Source organism: Diorhabda sublineata, chromosome 3 (genome assembly GCF_026230105.1).
Source record: "Diorhabda sublineata isolate icDioSubl1.1 chromosome 3, icDioSubl1.1, whole genome shotgun sequence".
Lineage (NCBI taxonomy): Eukaryota > Metazoa > Arthropoda > Insecta > Coleoptera > Chrysomelidae > Diorhabda > Diorhabda sublineata.
Window position 1 is genome coordinate 34676342 of NC_079476.1, and position 17854 is coordinate 34694195.

The 17854-nt window shown below is 33.3% G+C and overlaps 1 protein-coding gene across 1 annotated transcript in view; it reads right to left on the reverse strand.

Annotated features, from left to right (window-relative positions):
- Window positions 1–17854, reverse strand: part of LOC130441818 (protein outspread) — a 152505-nt gene that overhangs the window by 1365 nt on the left and 133286 nt on the right. Inside the window, exons 7-12 of the mRNA XM_056775620.1 lie at window positions 15854–16148; window positions 14869–15596; window positions 11734–12365; window positions 6571–7322; window positions 3178–3672; window positions 1279–1522 (exon numbers count right to left, since the gene is read on the reverse strand). Coding sequence (XP_056631598.1) covers window positions 1279–1522; window positions 3178–3672; window positions 6571–7322; window positions 11734–12365; window positions 14869–15596; window positions 15854–16148 — 3146 coding nt within the window. The remainder of the gene's footprint in view (window positions 1–1278; window positions 1523–3177; window positions 3673–6570; window positions 7323–11733; window positions 12366–14868; window positions 15597–15853; window positions 16149–17854) is intronic.

A 17854-nucleotide genomic window follows, 5' to 3' on the forward strand; every position in this document is an offset into this window, starting at 1 on the left:
AAACATCTACTTTGTTTGAATTGTAATGAGAATTTCAAATCGATAACTATCACTATTGTTGATTTTCTGATTTCATTGCATCTTTAATATTCTTGGTTTTCTTCTCATTCTGTTCTCCTATTGGAAGCACTTCATCATTCCTCCCCCATCCTCTGCACATGATCGTATCAAATCAAATGTTTCTCCTTAATGTGTTCTTTAATTATTTCTTTCCGGTTTATTTGTCCTTTTATTGTGACGTCTATTTGCTCTTCTTAAGGCGTCCATTTCCGTGGTTTCCACGTTTTTCGTTAGTTATTATTTTAGTTTCCACTTTCCCGATCCATATATTGACTCACTCCTTATTGCATTGTAGATCCTCAGTTTTCGATGTTTTCCTATTTCAGTATTCCATTTAGTGATTTAGAGAAAAGGATTATGGTATAGCTAGACACCAGTGACCAATTGATCAAATACCTTCTTCATCGCCCGAACTAGAACTTTTGTAAACTATGCGGGGAAGCAATCCAGATTGTATTTCTGTGGTATAAAAATATCAATAAACGAATTAGTAAACAATCGCAAATACTTATACGCATCAATAAGCGTTGAGTAAGCTTTAAAATAAGTTCTAAACCTAACAAATGTTTTTAAAAATGACCAAATGCATAATATTATGGATACAGACATCCCGTTCGAAGTGATAGTTAATGACGGTCTATAAGATCTTCTGCAAACCCGGAATGCATCGAAGCTGTCGCAACGAGCTGAATAGTTCTTGATCTGTTTATTCTATATTTTTATTTTTATATCATCTGTACCTTTACCAAAAATATCTCCTAGATAAATATAGTTCTCACATGTCACATCGTTTTCTAGTTGTATATCAGTTTTATCCTCTCCTACACACAAATACTGTGTATTGTCTATGTTTATCTGCAGTCCCTATTTTTCATAGTATTCCTTTAGTTTTCGTAAAAAGTATTCTAAATAATCTCTGTCGTTTGTATATATTACTCTATAATCTGCAAACTGGTAGATGTATAACCAGGTATCATCGTCGATTTGGATCCGAATTTCTTTTTCTAAGTTGTTGACTGTGAAGAATTCCAATACATCATTTCCGATTTTTACTGCAGACTATAACATTATGGGTACTGATTTGAATTTGAATGTTTAATATCCTGTAGAAAAACATGATTTTCAATCTAATTTCATTATAATGTAACTCTGAAACTATGATATGAAATGATCATCCCAATGTCAAATAGAACTATCTAGATGTTGATGAATAATTACCTGCTTAAGTAATTCAACTTCCTGGGCATGTGCATCACGCAATTCGTGAATTGTTCGTAAATGCCATTGCTCCATAGTAGATAATACTCTTTCGCAAAGCTGTTGTAACCGTTCCATATCTTCTTCTTTATGTCGATCTTTACAAGTTGCCAAAGCTCTTCTATAAGCTGCTCGCAAGTTTTCTACTTGCGTAAGATATTCTGTTCTCAGATATACCGGTCTTTCATCTTCTAAACTACTGTACCTTGAAAAAATGAAATATTAGAATACATATTTTTTTGTTGAATTGTACCAAAGAAGCTGACATTCTACTGTTAATGATATTCAACCACGATATCCGCAATTATTCTTATCGCTTTTTTTCAATTTTATATAATCGTATGCAGAAGCGGGCTTTTACATAACCTTTTTAAACCACAAATAGTAGCTAATTGGTTTATTTGTAACATGAGGAGACAAGTTGGTTAAACATATTGGATAATTTGTGCTAGAACCAACGTAGTTGGAATTTCTGGGACCTTTGATGATATTCATGTTTACATTACCACTAGACCAACACTCACAATTACCAACCAAGTTATCGTCTTCAGAGACCTCTTTGGCGGGAATCACATTTATTCCTTGACTACTAAACTATAGTGTGGGCTCTAGGGAATTGACCATTGACTTTCAAATGCATCCAACAATTCATTAATGGATACAATTTTTAACAATCTTACGTTATTAATATTTACTCGGTCCGTCTATATTTTTAATGAGCTATGTGCTCTTAAACCGGACAATAACGGATCTCTTAGTGTGCCCAATAGAATTGTAAATATGTTAATTAACTGTTAGAAAAATTGTAATTAGGTTAATTAACCTATCTATAATTATTAAGACGGTTAATTAACCGTTATGTGAATTGTAAATAGATTAATTAACCGTCATAGGTTTATGAAATCTCTAAGTGAAACCACCTTTTTCCAAACTCAAAATGAAAAACAAGAAAAAGTTGTTCTGATACTTTTCAATCCTGTTTGTACAAAGAGATTAGAAAGAATATTTAACAGAGTGGGTTTTTAATTGGTTTATAAACCCAACAATAGTGCCTAAAATAGTAGCTAATTTGAGCATACATACCTCCACTACCGATTTATGAACATCTAAAATTGTCATTTGAATTCAAAACTAGCTAAGAGAATACAATGTATATAATTAGCTGGACGAAGGTTTATTTTTGATATTTGTAAGTAAAAAGTCGACTACCACATTTTTTAAATATATTTACGTAGAAAACCACATAGGTTAGAGGTTATTTCGAGGTAAATATCACCAAAAGGATGAATGTATATGCGCCAGATTAAAAGTCCTTGCCCATGTCCGAGGATACATTGGACGTATTCAGAACGGAAAAGAGTAGTATATATGAAATTAGCTGTGGTGATTGTAACGGAAAGTATGTTGGGCAGACTAAGAGATCCGTTAGTGTCCGGTTTAAAGAGCACATACCTCAATTAAAATATCGAAAAAGCAAGTATCAATATTAATAATGCAAAATTGTTAAAAAATGTATCCAATAATAAATTGTTGGATGTATTTGAGAGCATTGAAATTCCTAAATGTAAGAAAAGCTTAAATAGGGACAAAGGGCCAATTCCTTATAGCCCACTCTATAGTTTAGTAATATTCCCGCCAAGGAGGTTTTCCCGCTGGATTTTTCAATGGAGAAGATTTGTTAATGGGAAAATTCAGTACAGAACAGGTAAGTCAAGTTATTAGGTATTAGTTTAGCTTCAGTCTCTGAAGATGATAACTTGGTTATCGAAACGCGCACCTGACAGTGTAATAGTGTGGTCAGCTAGAACCAACGTGCAACTTAAGATTTAATTAAATGTATAAAGTGAATCATAAACTTACTTTCTAAACGAATTATTTTCTTCTAAAGCTTTCCTTATATCTTCTAAACTATTTCTCAAATTAAGGCACATCTGACAGACATCGCTCCAATTTCTTAAAACTAAATCTTCGCGGTTAACAGGTACATTTAGTGACTTATGCAAATCTTTCACTTTTGATGACATTTCATTCAAGTATCCTAAAACTTCTTCAAGTTCAGGTTGACTCAAAACAGCATAACAATCCCTACTGAATTTTTCAACCATGCAATTGAATTCGGCTTCCAGACTTTGATTTATTTGTAGAAGTGACTCGTCTTCTATTAGAGACCAGTACTTATCGTTTTCGAACCAACAACTAAGACGATTTCTAGAATCATTATAGTCTTCGGGTACATATTCACCACTGAGAACTGCTATTCTAGCATCTATTAGTGATTTGTGAGCAATTATTTCTGCGTATTCGTGGAGTAGAGTTGTAGATGTGCGTGCATTTCGTACAGATTCCATCCTACATCTGAAAAAGTGAATGTTTTAAAACAAAAAGTAGTTTAATAATTAAGTAGTATGAATGAACTGATGAAATTATTCGGCTTGAAGTATTCACAAGAGGGCTGATGACAGACCTGACAGGACCTCGTCCTACTACAAGAAGAAGAAGAAGAAGTATTCTGTTCAGTAGGGGTAGACAAAAGACAATCTGTGCCGGTTAGATCAGGCCCGTTAAAAAAATTGATGCAATTTTGAAATAAATAAATAATAGAGAGTATTATAAAACAGCCCTAACTATATTCCTACTTTAATGTATGCAACATAAATAGAACAAGTGATCAGTTGACTACATAGAGTTGAACGTGCACTGCTCTCATTTTTCGAAGGACGACAGGTCGTAGCACACGTAGTTTAATTTGATTTAGCACACTGGTCGCATACTCGTCATTTCTTTTGAGATCAAATCTGCGGCCATGCTTGTGTCCTGGTTGCGGCGATACGAACCCTGCGACCAGGTCGCAGTGATGTATTCAATTTATTGTCATGTAGCCGGTCATGCTTGCGACTGATTTTGGAAAAGCTTTTGAGGACGTCGCGGCCAAAACGATCTTCACAGTTTCTTATGTCGATGGTCCATTAGCAAATGCGGCGTTCGACATTTCTACAACGTATTCACCACGTTTCATTCAGTTTGTTGATGGGCAAGTTTGCGAGAATTCGTCAAAAGAGAATAAAAAGTTTGAGTTTGGGGTATTTATAAATTAAATTCAAACATGGCTTTGGAATGTAAAAATATGAAATAATGTTTGTAACTGTCCACATATAAGTCTCTTTGCATTCACTGGATGAATACCATATTTTCTTTTCTTTTTATATTCGTACATATACATTTAGATAATTATCGCCAACAGTATAAAATACGACGACCCGATCGCAACGTGTCGTGTCGCCGCGACCAGGACGCAAGCCAATATAATAATAAAGTGGAAAAATTGATTTTTGTAAGTTAAGTATTGATTTTATTTTATTATAATGATTAAATTATTCCATCTAGAGACCTTTGTGGGTCAATAAAAAACAGAAAAATTGATTTGGAATGCAGAAATTTTAATGAAGCATGGACATTGATAAGAAAGCAATTTGCTTAGTTTTTCAGAAAATAATTATTGTTTTCAAGGAATACAATTTAAATAGGTATTTTAAGTTAAAACATCCTAAATATGTATTAGTTTCTTCAAAATACAGTAGAAAATTTGACAAAAAACTTGAATAAGCAGAAAAATAATAGTATTATTTTTATATTTATATATAATAGTATAGTATTTTTCACAATCTATGAAAGTGACTTTACTACCTAAACCTAAATAAAATTCGATAAGAAACAAAAGTTGTAAAGATATGCCTATTTATTGGGAGGGCATTGTGCAGAGCAGCGAAGAGCGGAAGATCTTACGCCGAATATATGGAACAGTGCGTGTGGCGCAGTCGTACAAACATCGAGCCCTACCGGCTCTATGAAGACTCCAGCCTGGGGACAGAAGTCAAAAAGGCCAGACTAAGATTGATAGTTCACTTGGAGCATATCCCTGAGGAGCACCGAGCGGGAGGGCTCGCAAAGCGTACCGGCAGAAGCACGAGGGCCGGCGACTGTCTGGGCGACCGCGCAAACGATGGCTAAATGAGGTCGAAGAGGATATTTGGGACCTAGGTGTAAGAGGGTAAAGACGCCGATTATTAGACCGTGATGACTGGAGGAATGTGATGGACGAGTACAAGACTCTTAAAAACCGACATTCTGGTATCCATCTTTCTTCTGTCCCCTCATGTAGAATAGTTGATCTTTTACCTTTACTGGGTGTATCATGGGTGTCGTACCAACTGTCATCTAGGGGGATTATCGTTCAGTTTTCTGATATAGCTGTATTTATTTATTCAGAATATTCTATTCTGAATCTTTGCAATCGCTACGACTCCATTAAATTTGGCATTTAATCTATTTTTAAATAAAAACCCCAAACGACGTACAGTTCACCACAAAGTTGTAGTGGAATAATCAATTTCACCGTTTTCTGAAATAGTCTCCGTTACAATAACGTTGACACTTTTTGTTCTGCGTACATTCCATTCGACTCGTTCTGCACATCTTTGGGAGCGAATTCTCATTGGCTGCTTCACAGCTGGTGCGCTATAGCACACCTTGTAGTCTTTACATCATGGTACATTCCTCAAAGATTGCGGAGAATTAAATCTTCTTGAAATAAATCGATGCACTTTGGTACAAAATTGTGTTTTCGTTTTTCGGTCAAACAATTGCGCTGTTTGGTAGACATTTCAAACATCGACTTTATAACATATACTGTCTCATGGCTCGAAATTAACTACCACAGACAAAGGCGTTGGAACCATACATAATCCGATCCTGTTAGGGTTAGGTATAAATATAAGGGTAGAGTCGGATTGCATCTCATACATTAATTGGAAGCTAGTCACTTTCTTAAATCAGGAATAATTCTATTCAGGTTTCGTTACAATCTTAATAGCGTCACTGAGGAAGGGAACTATATGATGGTTCTAGAAATTTGAGTAATTTCTCGAGTACGGTGCCTTATCCACTGATCCACCTAACCTTTTAAGAAATTATTTTCTTATATAAAGATATAACCAATATTTTTTGAAATATAACAGTTCAGTGTTCGGTTTCTATTCGTTTAACAAGTGCTGATTTATCTCCTACTCTCCAAAATTATTCATAAAATATTTGGCCGAGACCTACTATTTCAAGTTAAAAATTTACATGTTGATTAAATTTGTCACAAAATAAAAATATATAATTTATAAAATAATTTTAGCAATATTGACCCCAATAAAACACTACTTCTGTTAAGTATGTCACTAACTGTATTGTTGAGTTTAAATAACTTACCTCCAATTCTGCTTGAGTAATTTATTCAAACTATTTTGATACAAATCAGTTAATTCTGTGATGCTTTTATTAACTTCCTCGAATAAACAATCTCCAACAGAATCCGACCATAATTCTAAAGCTGCCCTTTCTGAAGCGAAAAAGCTGAAGAAGTACGCATGATCCTCATCTAAATTTGATTGGTAAACTTGAGCTGCTCTTAAAAGAACGTGATTTATTTCCGACCGGATCAATTCTGTATTGACGACATCTCTTGCCGCTTTACTAAACTCGTTAGCGACAGTATCTATTCTGCATGATTGATCTGACGACATGCAGATGGTTTCTAAAGCTAGAGACTCGGCTAGCTGTGGTAACTTATCAGTTTTATAAGTGGTTAGTAGATTATCTAGATTGCGTTTTTCATCACATAGTATGTTAATTGAAGAGCCTTTGGCTGTTATAAAGTTTTTGCAAAATTTAAATCCATGGGCTGCTGATACGAGACATTTTGCTAATATTTTTGATAGATATTCGGCGCTTGTTTTACAAGATGGTGTTTTTTTGTCGCTTGAACCATTTATTTTGTTTTCGAGAGATATTATTAAATAAGCGGTTTCTCTGATTTCTTTTTTGATCAGTCGATCGCATATGGCTTCTCCTGTAACTGGAGAGAGGAGAGCTTCTTGTATTCTACTAACTAAAATATTCTCGTAAGCTACTTTTTCTGCTAAAATTTGTAGTCGAGCAATACTGTCCCAGTTATTATTTTCCTAAAAAAAATGTTCCATTAAAAAGATGTGGTTAGAAAAAACCAAATAACACATGCAAAAACATACAGATGTAATATGGAGGGTAGAGAGTGCAGAATTGCGCCAGTGTAGGGTATGGTATAAATGAAGCTATTGTAGATTAATAGAAGTATGCCGAATTTAAAAATTAAACATCATTTTCGTTCATTATTGGAAGTGTCAAAGATTTGTTGTATAAAATAATGTAGTAAATCTAATGTAAAAGAAATTTACCCTGATGCTGATGTGGCGCCACCTTTACTTAAGGCATTTAGACGGACACTTTTCATATATACAGTTTGTTCTCCTTCTCCATAAGAAGTAATAAATATATCGTCGTTATACAAGTGACTAAGACCATAATTATAGATTTTTAGGTTTTAATGTTCATATACCTAAATTTTTTACTAATTTTAAAGAAAAAATTCCAAAAACGTTATAATAACGTTTATAATTTCTAATGTCATATTGATTAAATCCATTTTGTATAAACATGTACTTCAGTCTCTGAAGCCGATCGCTTGGTTATCGAAACGCGCGGCAGACGGTGTAATTGTGAGTATTGGTGTTGTGGTAGTGTAATCAATGTGTTCAATTTGTAATTCTGATGATTAATCAGGTATTTCTGAAGACACGTATAATTCAAAACTTAACACAAGATGAAACTTTAACAAATGGTGTTTAACCAAATCGAAATATTCTGTAGATTTCAATTCAATAATTGGAGGAAAGAGAGTAACAGACAGTTACAATATACAGTGCGGTCGTAAAGTATGGAATAAATTCAATAATTTCTAATCCAAGAGATATTTTCAAAAACCCTCGGACACGTCAATTTTATTTTTCGACGAGGATATTTTTTTGAAGAAAAAATTAATATACAGGGTGTTCTCGAAAAAGCTGGGCAGGTAGCAACTTTGTTTTTTTAAATATACACCACCAATTTTTTTAACATTTTCGGATTCCTTGTAAAATTCTAAGCATTTTTCATATAACACTCCCTATACCTAACTTTAACCGTTTTGAAATTAGAGCGTGTTAAAAAAAATTCGCCTCGATGTTACATTTAAGTCAAAGTAGAGAAAAACAAGAGAAAAATTTATACGAAATTAATAGAATCCATGGGTTTTCAGGTAACATTTTTTAAAAATTACGATTTTTACACGACATTTTAACTCTAATCCTAGTTTACATAATTTGATTTTAACAAATGTTGAAAATGTCTTCCATTTGTTAACTGGCAATAACCTAACCGATTAATAAATTTATTCTGGACAATATTAATGACTTGTGGTGTGATACGTCGTATTTCTTGAGTAATACGATTTTTTAATTCTTCCATATCTGGAGGTTTTGTTTTAAAAACTTTTCCTTTTATGTAACCCCACAGAAAAAAGTCTAAAGGGGTTAAGTCCGGGGACCTTGGAGCCCATTCGATCGCCCCCCTTCTTCCAATCCACCTATTCGGCAAAATTTGATCTAAATATGCGCTAACTTGTGCATGGTAATGTGGCGGGGCGCCATCCTGTTGGAACCAAATGTTTACATTAGGTAAATCCTCTCCCGGATATAACGTTGCTAGGGCTGGTAGAACATCGTTATGTAAAAGCTGCAAATACCTTTCACCAGTTAAACTTTCTTCAATGAAAAAGGGCCCTACAATACTGTTTCCTACAATACCCGCCCATACGTTAATTTTTTCCCTATACTGAGTATGGCCTTCGCGCATCCAATGCGGATTTACGTCCGACCAATAACGGTAGTTTTGCGTGTTTACTTCTCCATTTAAATTAAACGTAGCCTCGTCCGAAAACACAATATTTTTCACAAAGTTTTCATTCTCAAAGCACATAGCTTGTAAACGTTCGCAGAACTCGAGACGTCTGTCATAATCGTCTTCATAAAGTTCTTGAAAATCTTGCATTTTGTAAGGGTGGTATTTGCTTTTATGTAGTGTTTTGATCAGAAAGATGGTCTACCAGACTTTGGAGTATCTCTTACATGACCAATTTCTCGAAATTTTTTTTCAATCTTACTTACTGTTGATTGCGAAATTGGAGTCCGATCGGGATATTTTTGGTTAAATAACTCGCATACTTCCTGTTGCGTTCTGGTTCTATTCCCATAGCCAATCATGATTAAAACTTCTATCCTTTGCGTCTCAGTAAGCCGCATCTTGATAACAAAATTAATTATAAAAATGTTTTTTCAAAAAGAAAAAACTATTGCGACCATACAAAAAGATACTTTGATAGATATTTAGAAATCGAAAAACACTTTAGGCAATATCGAATTAAAAGCAAAAGTGCTGTTTTGTGTCAAAAAGTCATAGCCTACTTATAATTTAATAGTAAATTGTTCATTCCTCTAATTTCAAAATGGTTAAAGTTAGGTATAGGGAGTGTTACATGAAAAATGCTTAGAATTTTACAAGGAATCCGAAAATGTAAAAAAAATTGGGCGTGTCTATTTAAAAAACAAAGTTGCTACCTGCCCAGCTTTTTCGAGAACACCCTGTATAATAATTTTTTCTTCAAAAAAATCCTCGTCGAAAAATAAAATTGACGTGTCCGAGGGTTTTTAAAAATATCTCTTGGATTAGAAATTATTGAATTTATTCCATACTTTACGACCGCACTGTATATTAAAGCTATAGTCCTCTATAAATTTAAGTGAAGGAGGAAATGATGGTACAAGTAAGGATAGTGGAGATAATAATCTAATTTGAGACATTGAAAATCCGGATGGTGATAATATTTGAAGAAAATCCTTATTTAAAGGATTTTGAATTTTGTTAAAAAATATTTATCCGGACAACTCTAGTTTTAATACTTTTGTGAATGTTGGTATCACTGATTAATGTAAGAAGAGACTTGATATCCACTAATGTGTCAGTGCTGTAAAATAATAAAAATTTGCTGTTAAATGTACGTGATCTTAATAGTGGGAATACAAATATAAGGAATAATAACACCAACCAATAAAACATTGTGGACTTGGTGATTTTTTCCTGTTTTTGACTCTTAAATCCTCATTATACATAACTGAATTTGCTAATAATTCTCGTAATACCACTTCAATAACAAATTAATCTATTTTGAATTCAACACACGTTACAGAAAAACGCAGATGTACGTAACTTGTGATAATTGTAAGGTAATGTAAATGTACATACATTTCCTGCAAATCTTTGACATAATATCTGTAAGGAATCACTATGATAAATAAAAGTACTTCATAATTAATTCAATTGCAACTTCTGAATGCCGGAGAACAAACCAGAGACTCTAGTAGATCTCCAAAAAAATGTTTCTAAAATTTATAATAGAAATGTTTATTTTATAAAAAATTTTACGTTAAAACTGTGTCGATTAGTTAAGGATAGGACATAACTAAATCAATTCAAGATCGAAAAAATTCCTCAGAAAGTAAGACTAAACAGGTCATTTTCAATGAGGTAGAATAGAATTGACGTGGGATAAAACGACTAAAAGTATCTAGACCCTACGTTATCCATTCTCAAAATGTATGTATTTTATTATAAATTACAGATCAGCAGGTTTTTGTTTCGCCTATATATAATATAGTATAGGAATTTTTTCTACACAGAATAACTTGACATTCTCAAACCAAAGAAAAATCAGTGTATCCTATTTGTTAAAGAAGCTAAATCTATTGAAAAATCCGAAGAATTTCTTTCTCGCATAAAGCCAAGAGATGATGATAATAGAGCAAAAGATTGGGATGAACAAAGAGCAATTAATGACGAAACAGAATGTCCTGCAAATTCCGTACTCAGAGGTATCACCTGTTCACTATAATCAAAAACTATGTGCGTACAATTTAACAATTTAGGAAGCAGCTCCACCAAATAGGGGACATTGTTATCTTTCGTCCGAAATAAAACATAACAAATAAGTCGTGTGACTAACACACAGATGGCGCTGCCATTGTTCAATACATAGTACCAATTTTCAAAAGACTATGTGTAAAATTTCATGACATTTCGATAAGTTAGAAAAAGTGACAGCCATTCAAGTGAAGCTACTTTTTTATTTTCAAAACAATTTCTTGTGTTAATTTATCATTGTGTCCTTATGAAAAAAATATTGTACAAGTTCAGCAATGGCTTCAAAAGTTTTATCCTGGACTCTGCTCCATCGAAAAGAACCATTTGTTATTGACTACAATCTTGATAACCAAATTGTAACAATGACTTGTAACTTGTAGATTTGTTAATGTCGTGGAAAAATTATAATTTCTAACTCAAACAAACATCTTGATAACCATATTTTTGAAAGAGATTGTTGCATTTTTGAAAAAAGAATATCGATAAGAAAAAAAATTTTATGGTGAACACTGACTGATTCAAATTTAACTGTGAATAACTTACTTGTAACAGTCTTTTCTTCTCTGCCAAATTCGTCAATTTATTCAACAATAAATTCTGTAACTGCTTCACAACAGCTCCCGCAGAAGTATTGATAACTTCAATTTCTCCAGTGCTGACTGAGCAGTCTCTCCTATTCAAGATATCAAGCAGTTCATTCAAAGAATTCTCTATTGAAATCAATCTATCTAAACTGGGCGAAGATGCCCTTTTCCTGTTATTTTTCAATAGATAGATGCTATTTAGGCAATCGTTCACTCTTAATTTAGCAGATGATAACAAAAAATCTATATCTATGTTTTTATTGTTTGTGGTTGTTTCTTTTGGTTTGCTTAAATCTGACATGCTGCCGTGTGGAGTGTCTAAAGATTCGTTGGAAGCATCTACGCTGGTTACTTTTGTTTCTAAAGAACTCAGCCGCATTAATAACTTCATCGGTTCCGAAGATGTTGCACTGTCTAAGCTTTTTCTCCTTAGACGCCGTAGAGATTTGTCATCTATAGGAGAGCCTCTATCGCCGCTTCTATCTCTCTTGTATCTTCGCCGATTTTTGCCTCTTTCTAATGCCATTATTTTCGCTTCCAGTTCCGTTACTTTATCTTCAACTTCTTTGTTGATCGAAAAACTTTCGCGACCTGTAACAATAAAAACATCAAATAGTACATTTAAATGTTAAATTTATGATGCATATTTTTAGTAAGCTCTTTCTTCTGTCTAAACATTAGACCCTCTAATGGAGAAACCATTAAATGAAAAAATTCCTAGAATGTTATTTATGTAGGTCATTTCGAGTATCGTAGCGTAGAACTTAGGCGATATTGATGCACAAGATGAACAAGATTTTATTTTCATTCGTATATAATTATTATTTCGAGCTCTTTTTTTATTTTATCGAAATATAAAAAAAAACACCAGTACTAATAATAGTTTCAGTGTAAATAACGAATTGTTTATCCCCTTAAGTCAATTTGGCGGGTGATTGTTGCCACTTCGAAATGACTAATTTTACACACCGCCAACTGAAAAGCAATTTATAATTCTTCTTAAAAATCTAATTTAAAAACAAAGAAGTCCATGTATCATAACTATTTAGATTTACAATTTCATGGTTGCCATTAATGGGAAAACTATAAATAAATTTTTCAATAAAATTTTTTGTTATTTGTAAATATAATTGTCAGCAAAAAACATTTTATTAAGTATTGGATGAAATTTATTTTCAAAATAGGCAGCAACCATCTTGTTGTAACACCATATTACTTGTACGAGGATATATTGAAAAATTCTTAGCCTACTATAGAACCAAACAAAATTTCAATGTCAAAATATTTTATTACCCAACATATTCTCCTCTTAATTGGATACATTTATCACGGCGAACCTGCAACGTCTCTAGACCTTTAAAAAAAATGTTTCTTCTTGTCTGCAAACCAGACCTCCACAGCTTTTATTACCTTCTCGTTGGAAGAAAATTTACGTCATTTTAAACTTTTTTTCAGTTGAGGAAAGAGATGATAGTCGGACGGAGCCAAATCTGGTGAATAAGGGGGATGTTCTAGTAATTCAAACCCTAAATGACGAATTTTTTGCATGACAACATGATATTTGTTCGCAGGGGCGTTGTCTTGCAAAAACAAAACACCTTTGGATAGCTTTCCGCGTCTTTTCTCTTCAATTTTTTCCCGTAGAGTGATCGGTAATATCGAATAGTAATCTTCAGTTATTGTTCTACCCTTATCCAAAAAATTAATCATGATTACTCCATGGCAATCCCAAAAGCCTGAAGCAAGAACTTTTTCAGCAGATTTTTGGACACGACACTTCTTAGGTCAGAACCAGAGTGTCGCCATTCCATCGATTGTTGCTTTGTTTCTGGATCGTAGAAATGTACCCAAGTCTCATCCATAGTAAGAATTCCTTTATAGCCCAATTCGACGGTCAGATAAAATCATGTCATAAACTGCATCGATATTTTGGGGGACTGACACAAAAACTGGCCTTCCCGATCGGTCAAACTTTACACTAACACTTCTAATAAGTTATTGTTCGTTACTAGGGTAACGCAATATTTTGTTTATGCTTGGAACTGGTCTAGGCTAACTGGATATCAATACATCCTCGTATTTAGTCAATTATTTTCAGTAGTCACTACGAAATTAGTCAATTCCCTACTTCAATTCGAATCTATAAAGGTAACAAAATAAGATTTTTGAATTTACTTTCTCTTTCGCCTGTATTTCTATGTAGTGATATTTCCTTAGATTAAGCGCATATTGAGTTGTATGGCACGGTCCGGGCAGCGTAGCACAGCACAAAGCACGATGAGCAAAAATTTTGAATCCCATAGTTTACAACGCAAAAAAATTCTCATAGGGAATTTATTTTAGTAAAAGAGTTGTGTAGCGAAAGGTTTATGAACTATGTTCGTCTCAATAAAGTGGAATTCGACGAAGTTCACAGGATGATCCAACCTCTTATTTATTCTGAGCGATGTAATGCTAAAAAACCAATTAAGACTGCGGGAATACATACTAGCAGTATTTCTAAGGTAACTTTCTATTTATCAATATAATATTATAATAAAAATTGTTTCATGAAAGAGACCAATGGAGACGTTCCTAAATTCGGATTTATTATCCCGTCAGTTGAGGTCGACGCTAGATGTTTAGGTTTAGATTTAGGGCGAATAAAACGAAATATAATTTTATTCGTATTTTAGTTTAGGAAAATAACACGAAAATGCCAAAATCAAAAATATTTAAGAAAGAACCACATCAAAAAAAATATAATAATATTGGGCACCATGGAAATCTTCATTCTCATACGAGGTTTTTACTTCAAAGGAATAGTTGTCCTCCTCCAACGAATTCCAGAAGAATAAGCTCCAACAAGAAGTACATTAGAGAAATGAGTTAAAGGAAAATATGCGAAATGATAATAAAGAAGAGAAAGATATAACAAATAAGTTCAGGAGCAACCAGAATTAACCTTAAAAAAGGAATCTAAAAAACCTTAGTGATAATTGAGATATATTGAATGGCTAGATGATTATGATGATAGCAAAATCGACGCTCAGATAGATTTTCACTAGACTAAACATGATTGTTAATAAACTAGAAATAATATCAAAAAACTTACCTTTAAGTGAAAGGGACCTCCTTTTATCCTTGGCCTCTGTCTTGGACTTGACTTTAAGTTGTTTTTCAGTAGCTGCCAATTTGGATGTAAGATGATCTAGTCTTTGGACCAACAATTTAACTTCAGCTTCGTGTTCTTGTTGTTTTAATTTAGTCGAATTTGTTAATCGGTGATTTGTTATCTCCAATTTATCACAGTTTTCTTCGCATTCTCTTACTGCCTTCTTCATGGCTAATATTTCCATAATGGCTCTTTCGAAGCGACTTTTCAAATCTAAAAAGTATTTTTTCAATTCGTTCTGATTCATTTCGTCTATGTCCAAATCCAGATTAATATTTGTGAGTTCTCTTATTGAGTCTGTTTTAAAACTCTTTCCTTTATAATTATATCTGCCTTCTAATTCTTGTATTTTCGCTGTTAATTTCATTTTTTCGTCTCTTTCACTACTCAACCTTTCATTTGAAGTTATTAATTCGTCTTGTAAATTAACAAGCATGCGCTGTTTAGTTTGAAGGTCCCGCGAAAGAAGATCACATTTTTCTTCGTGAATCCTTGCGGATTCTTCGGCTTCGGAGAGTCGCCTTTGAAGCGCTCTTTGTTCTTTCAAAAAATTTATTTCGATTTGTGAGTTTCTTTGGTTCAATTCCATTTCGTGTTTTTCTAAATTAGACAACATTTCCTTCGCCTTTTTCTCTCGAATTGCTGCATCAGATTGAACTTTTTTCAACCTATGAATAAATAGAAATTTAATCAGAGTTTTTACATTTAGAAACAAACTAGTATCAAAATATAAACAAGTATTAACAAAAAAAAAAACGAACTTTTTTCACATACTTTAGTAAACCAGAAAATTTTCATTTGGTTATCTAAGAAATTCTATAATTTCTTTTTTATAAAAAGCAGTTCAAGATTTACGAAAAATAATAATCAAATTTCATATATTTATTTTTTCTTAAATTGGAAGCAAATAACTGTTTTGAAATACCTTGCAACTTCTTCTTCCAATAGTCGCACTTCCTCTGCAGCTTTCTGTAATTTTAATTGCAATTCTACTATCTCCTCATTTTGTTTGTCGTTGATGGCATTGTGTAAATGTACTGTATCAGGTTCTTTGGCACAATCTAATTCGTCGGTTGACGTGCTATCTAAGGTCGAATGTCTCGATTGACATCTAGGTAATCTCGGCCTTAGTCTAGCTCTGTCTTTAACTCGATTAAGTGATAACCTGTTCATCGGTGGAGATGGAGGTAATTCACTCCAATCTTCGGATCCTCGTCGACCTGGAACAAAAAAAAGCCGTGAGCAGCAGAGCTCCATCACGAAAGTCAAATTTTTCGTCGAATGAAGAATGTAACTAATACACAAACAAATCTTTCCATAAAATGAATTTCTTGGAAATGATATCAATTCTCAATCTTATTTCTTTATATGGAAAATTTGCTATTCCTCAATAACTTTTCATTTCACAAGTTAACTCTCTCTCTCGAATGAAAATTCATAATTTCAATAGACCCGGTGGTCTCGAACCCTCTTGTTCAATTCCAATTGACAACAAAGAAAAAATTGTCATAATGACAAGAAATTTCGAAAATGGGAAGTAAAAAAAAACACCCTAGCAACGATCATACTCGTATTATTCGTTAAATAGGAGGCGGTCCAGTTCAACAATTACAACGATCAAAATGATTTCGGGCGTTTTGTGCTAGAAGAACTGAAGAAGAAAACTTTGAACTTGAGAAAGACAATTCTTCAACATCACCCCTATTTGCATGCGAAGTTCGAACCCTCTAGTTACACTTTTTCTGGCCAAAAAATAAGAAAATATAACAAAAATGACCATAAAATGGAGAGGGGTGGAGATGGAAAGTTTCGACCTTAGACAGGAAATCAACTAATTGAACCTATATGTGAAATTTCATTTTTCAGTCGCTTTTCGTTTGACCTGCAGAGGTGAGCAAAGGTCAAAAACCACTTTTTTGCTCTGACACCCCTCGAAATATTCATTTGTTTTCAACCAAACTCTAATAACATCAATCCGCCGCCAAAAAAGTCATGTATGCTAATTTTGAACCAAATAGGACCCATAGCAATTGCTCGAGAGACGAAAATAAGAATTGTAGCTTAAACAGATATATAGATATATATATATAAACTACAGACAAACAGGCAAAAAGATACAGAAAAACCATCATAATCGTGTTCAGGAGGTCTCAAAACATGGGAAAAATGATGTGCCCCCCATTTTTCTTCTAGTCATGTCTACCGTAATAATCTAATTTTTTCTTAAAAAATTCGACTAAAAAGTGAGTTTACCAACACATAATTTTATTACATGTGAACGTATTACTTTAATTGCTTGATTTTTGGTTAAAGGTAAAAGGTTATAAATTCATTGAACTGTACTATATATTTAATTACGCGCGTTGCACTTACGTAAATGATTTTTCATTTTAGAATGGCGCTGTTTGATTATTTACTACAATCAATTAAAACTATTTTTATTTAAAAGGGCCGTTAAAAAGATATAACATTATTTTACAATAAAATGAATTACTTAACCATTATATAATGAATACTTATTATACAAAATAACAGAAATTTCTTTTTTTTTTTTCAACATTCAATTCTTCTTCATAGTCTATAACTTCTTTAACCCTTCCAAATAATACTTGATGTCTTTCTCCCCAAAATAGGCGTTTGCGTATATGATAACGTGCTCTTCTAGTGAAAATATATCTCCTACAAGTAAAACTTTAAGGTTAAGAAACAGAAATAAGTCGATGGCGGATAGATCTGGTGAATCCGGTGGAGAGTCAATGAATTCGAAATGCAATTCTTGAATTTCCGCTTTGGTCTTCATCAAAGTGTGGGAGGGTGCGTTATTCTAATGGGAAAGCACTTTCTTTTTCTTCAAAGTTGTCGCCTTACTTTTTCGAAGGTTTTCGAAGAAAATAAAAGACCCGATCTTCCTGTGATAAGATATTGC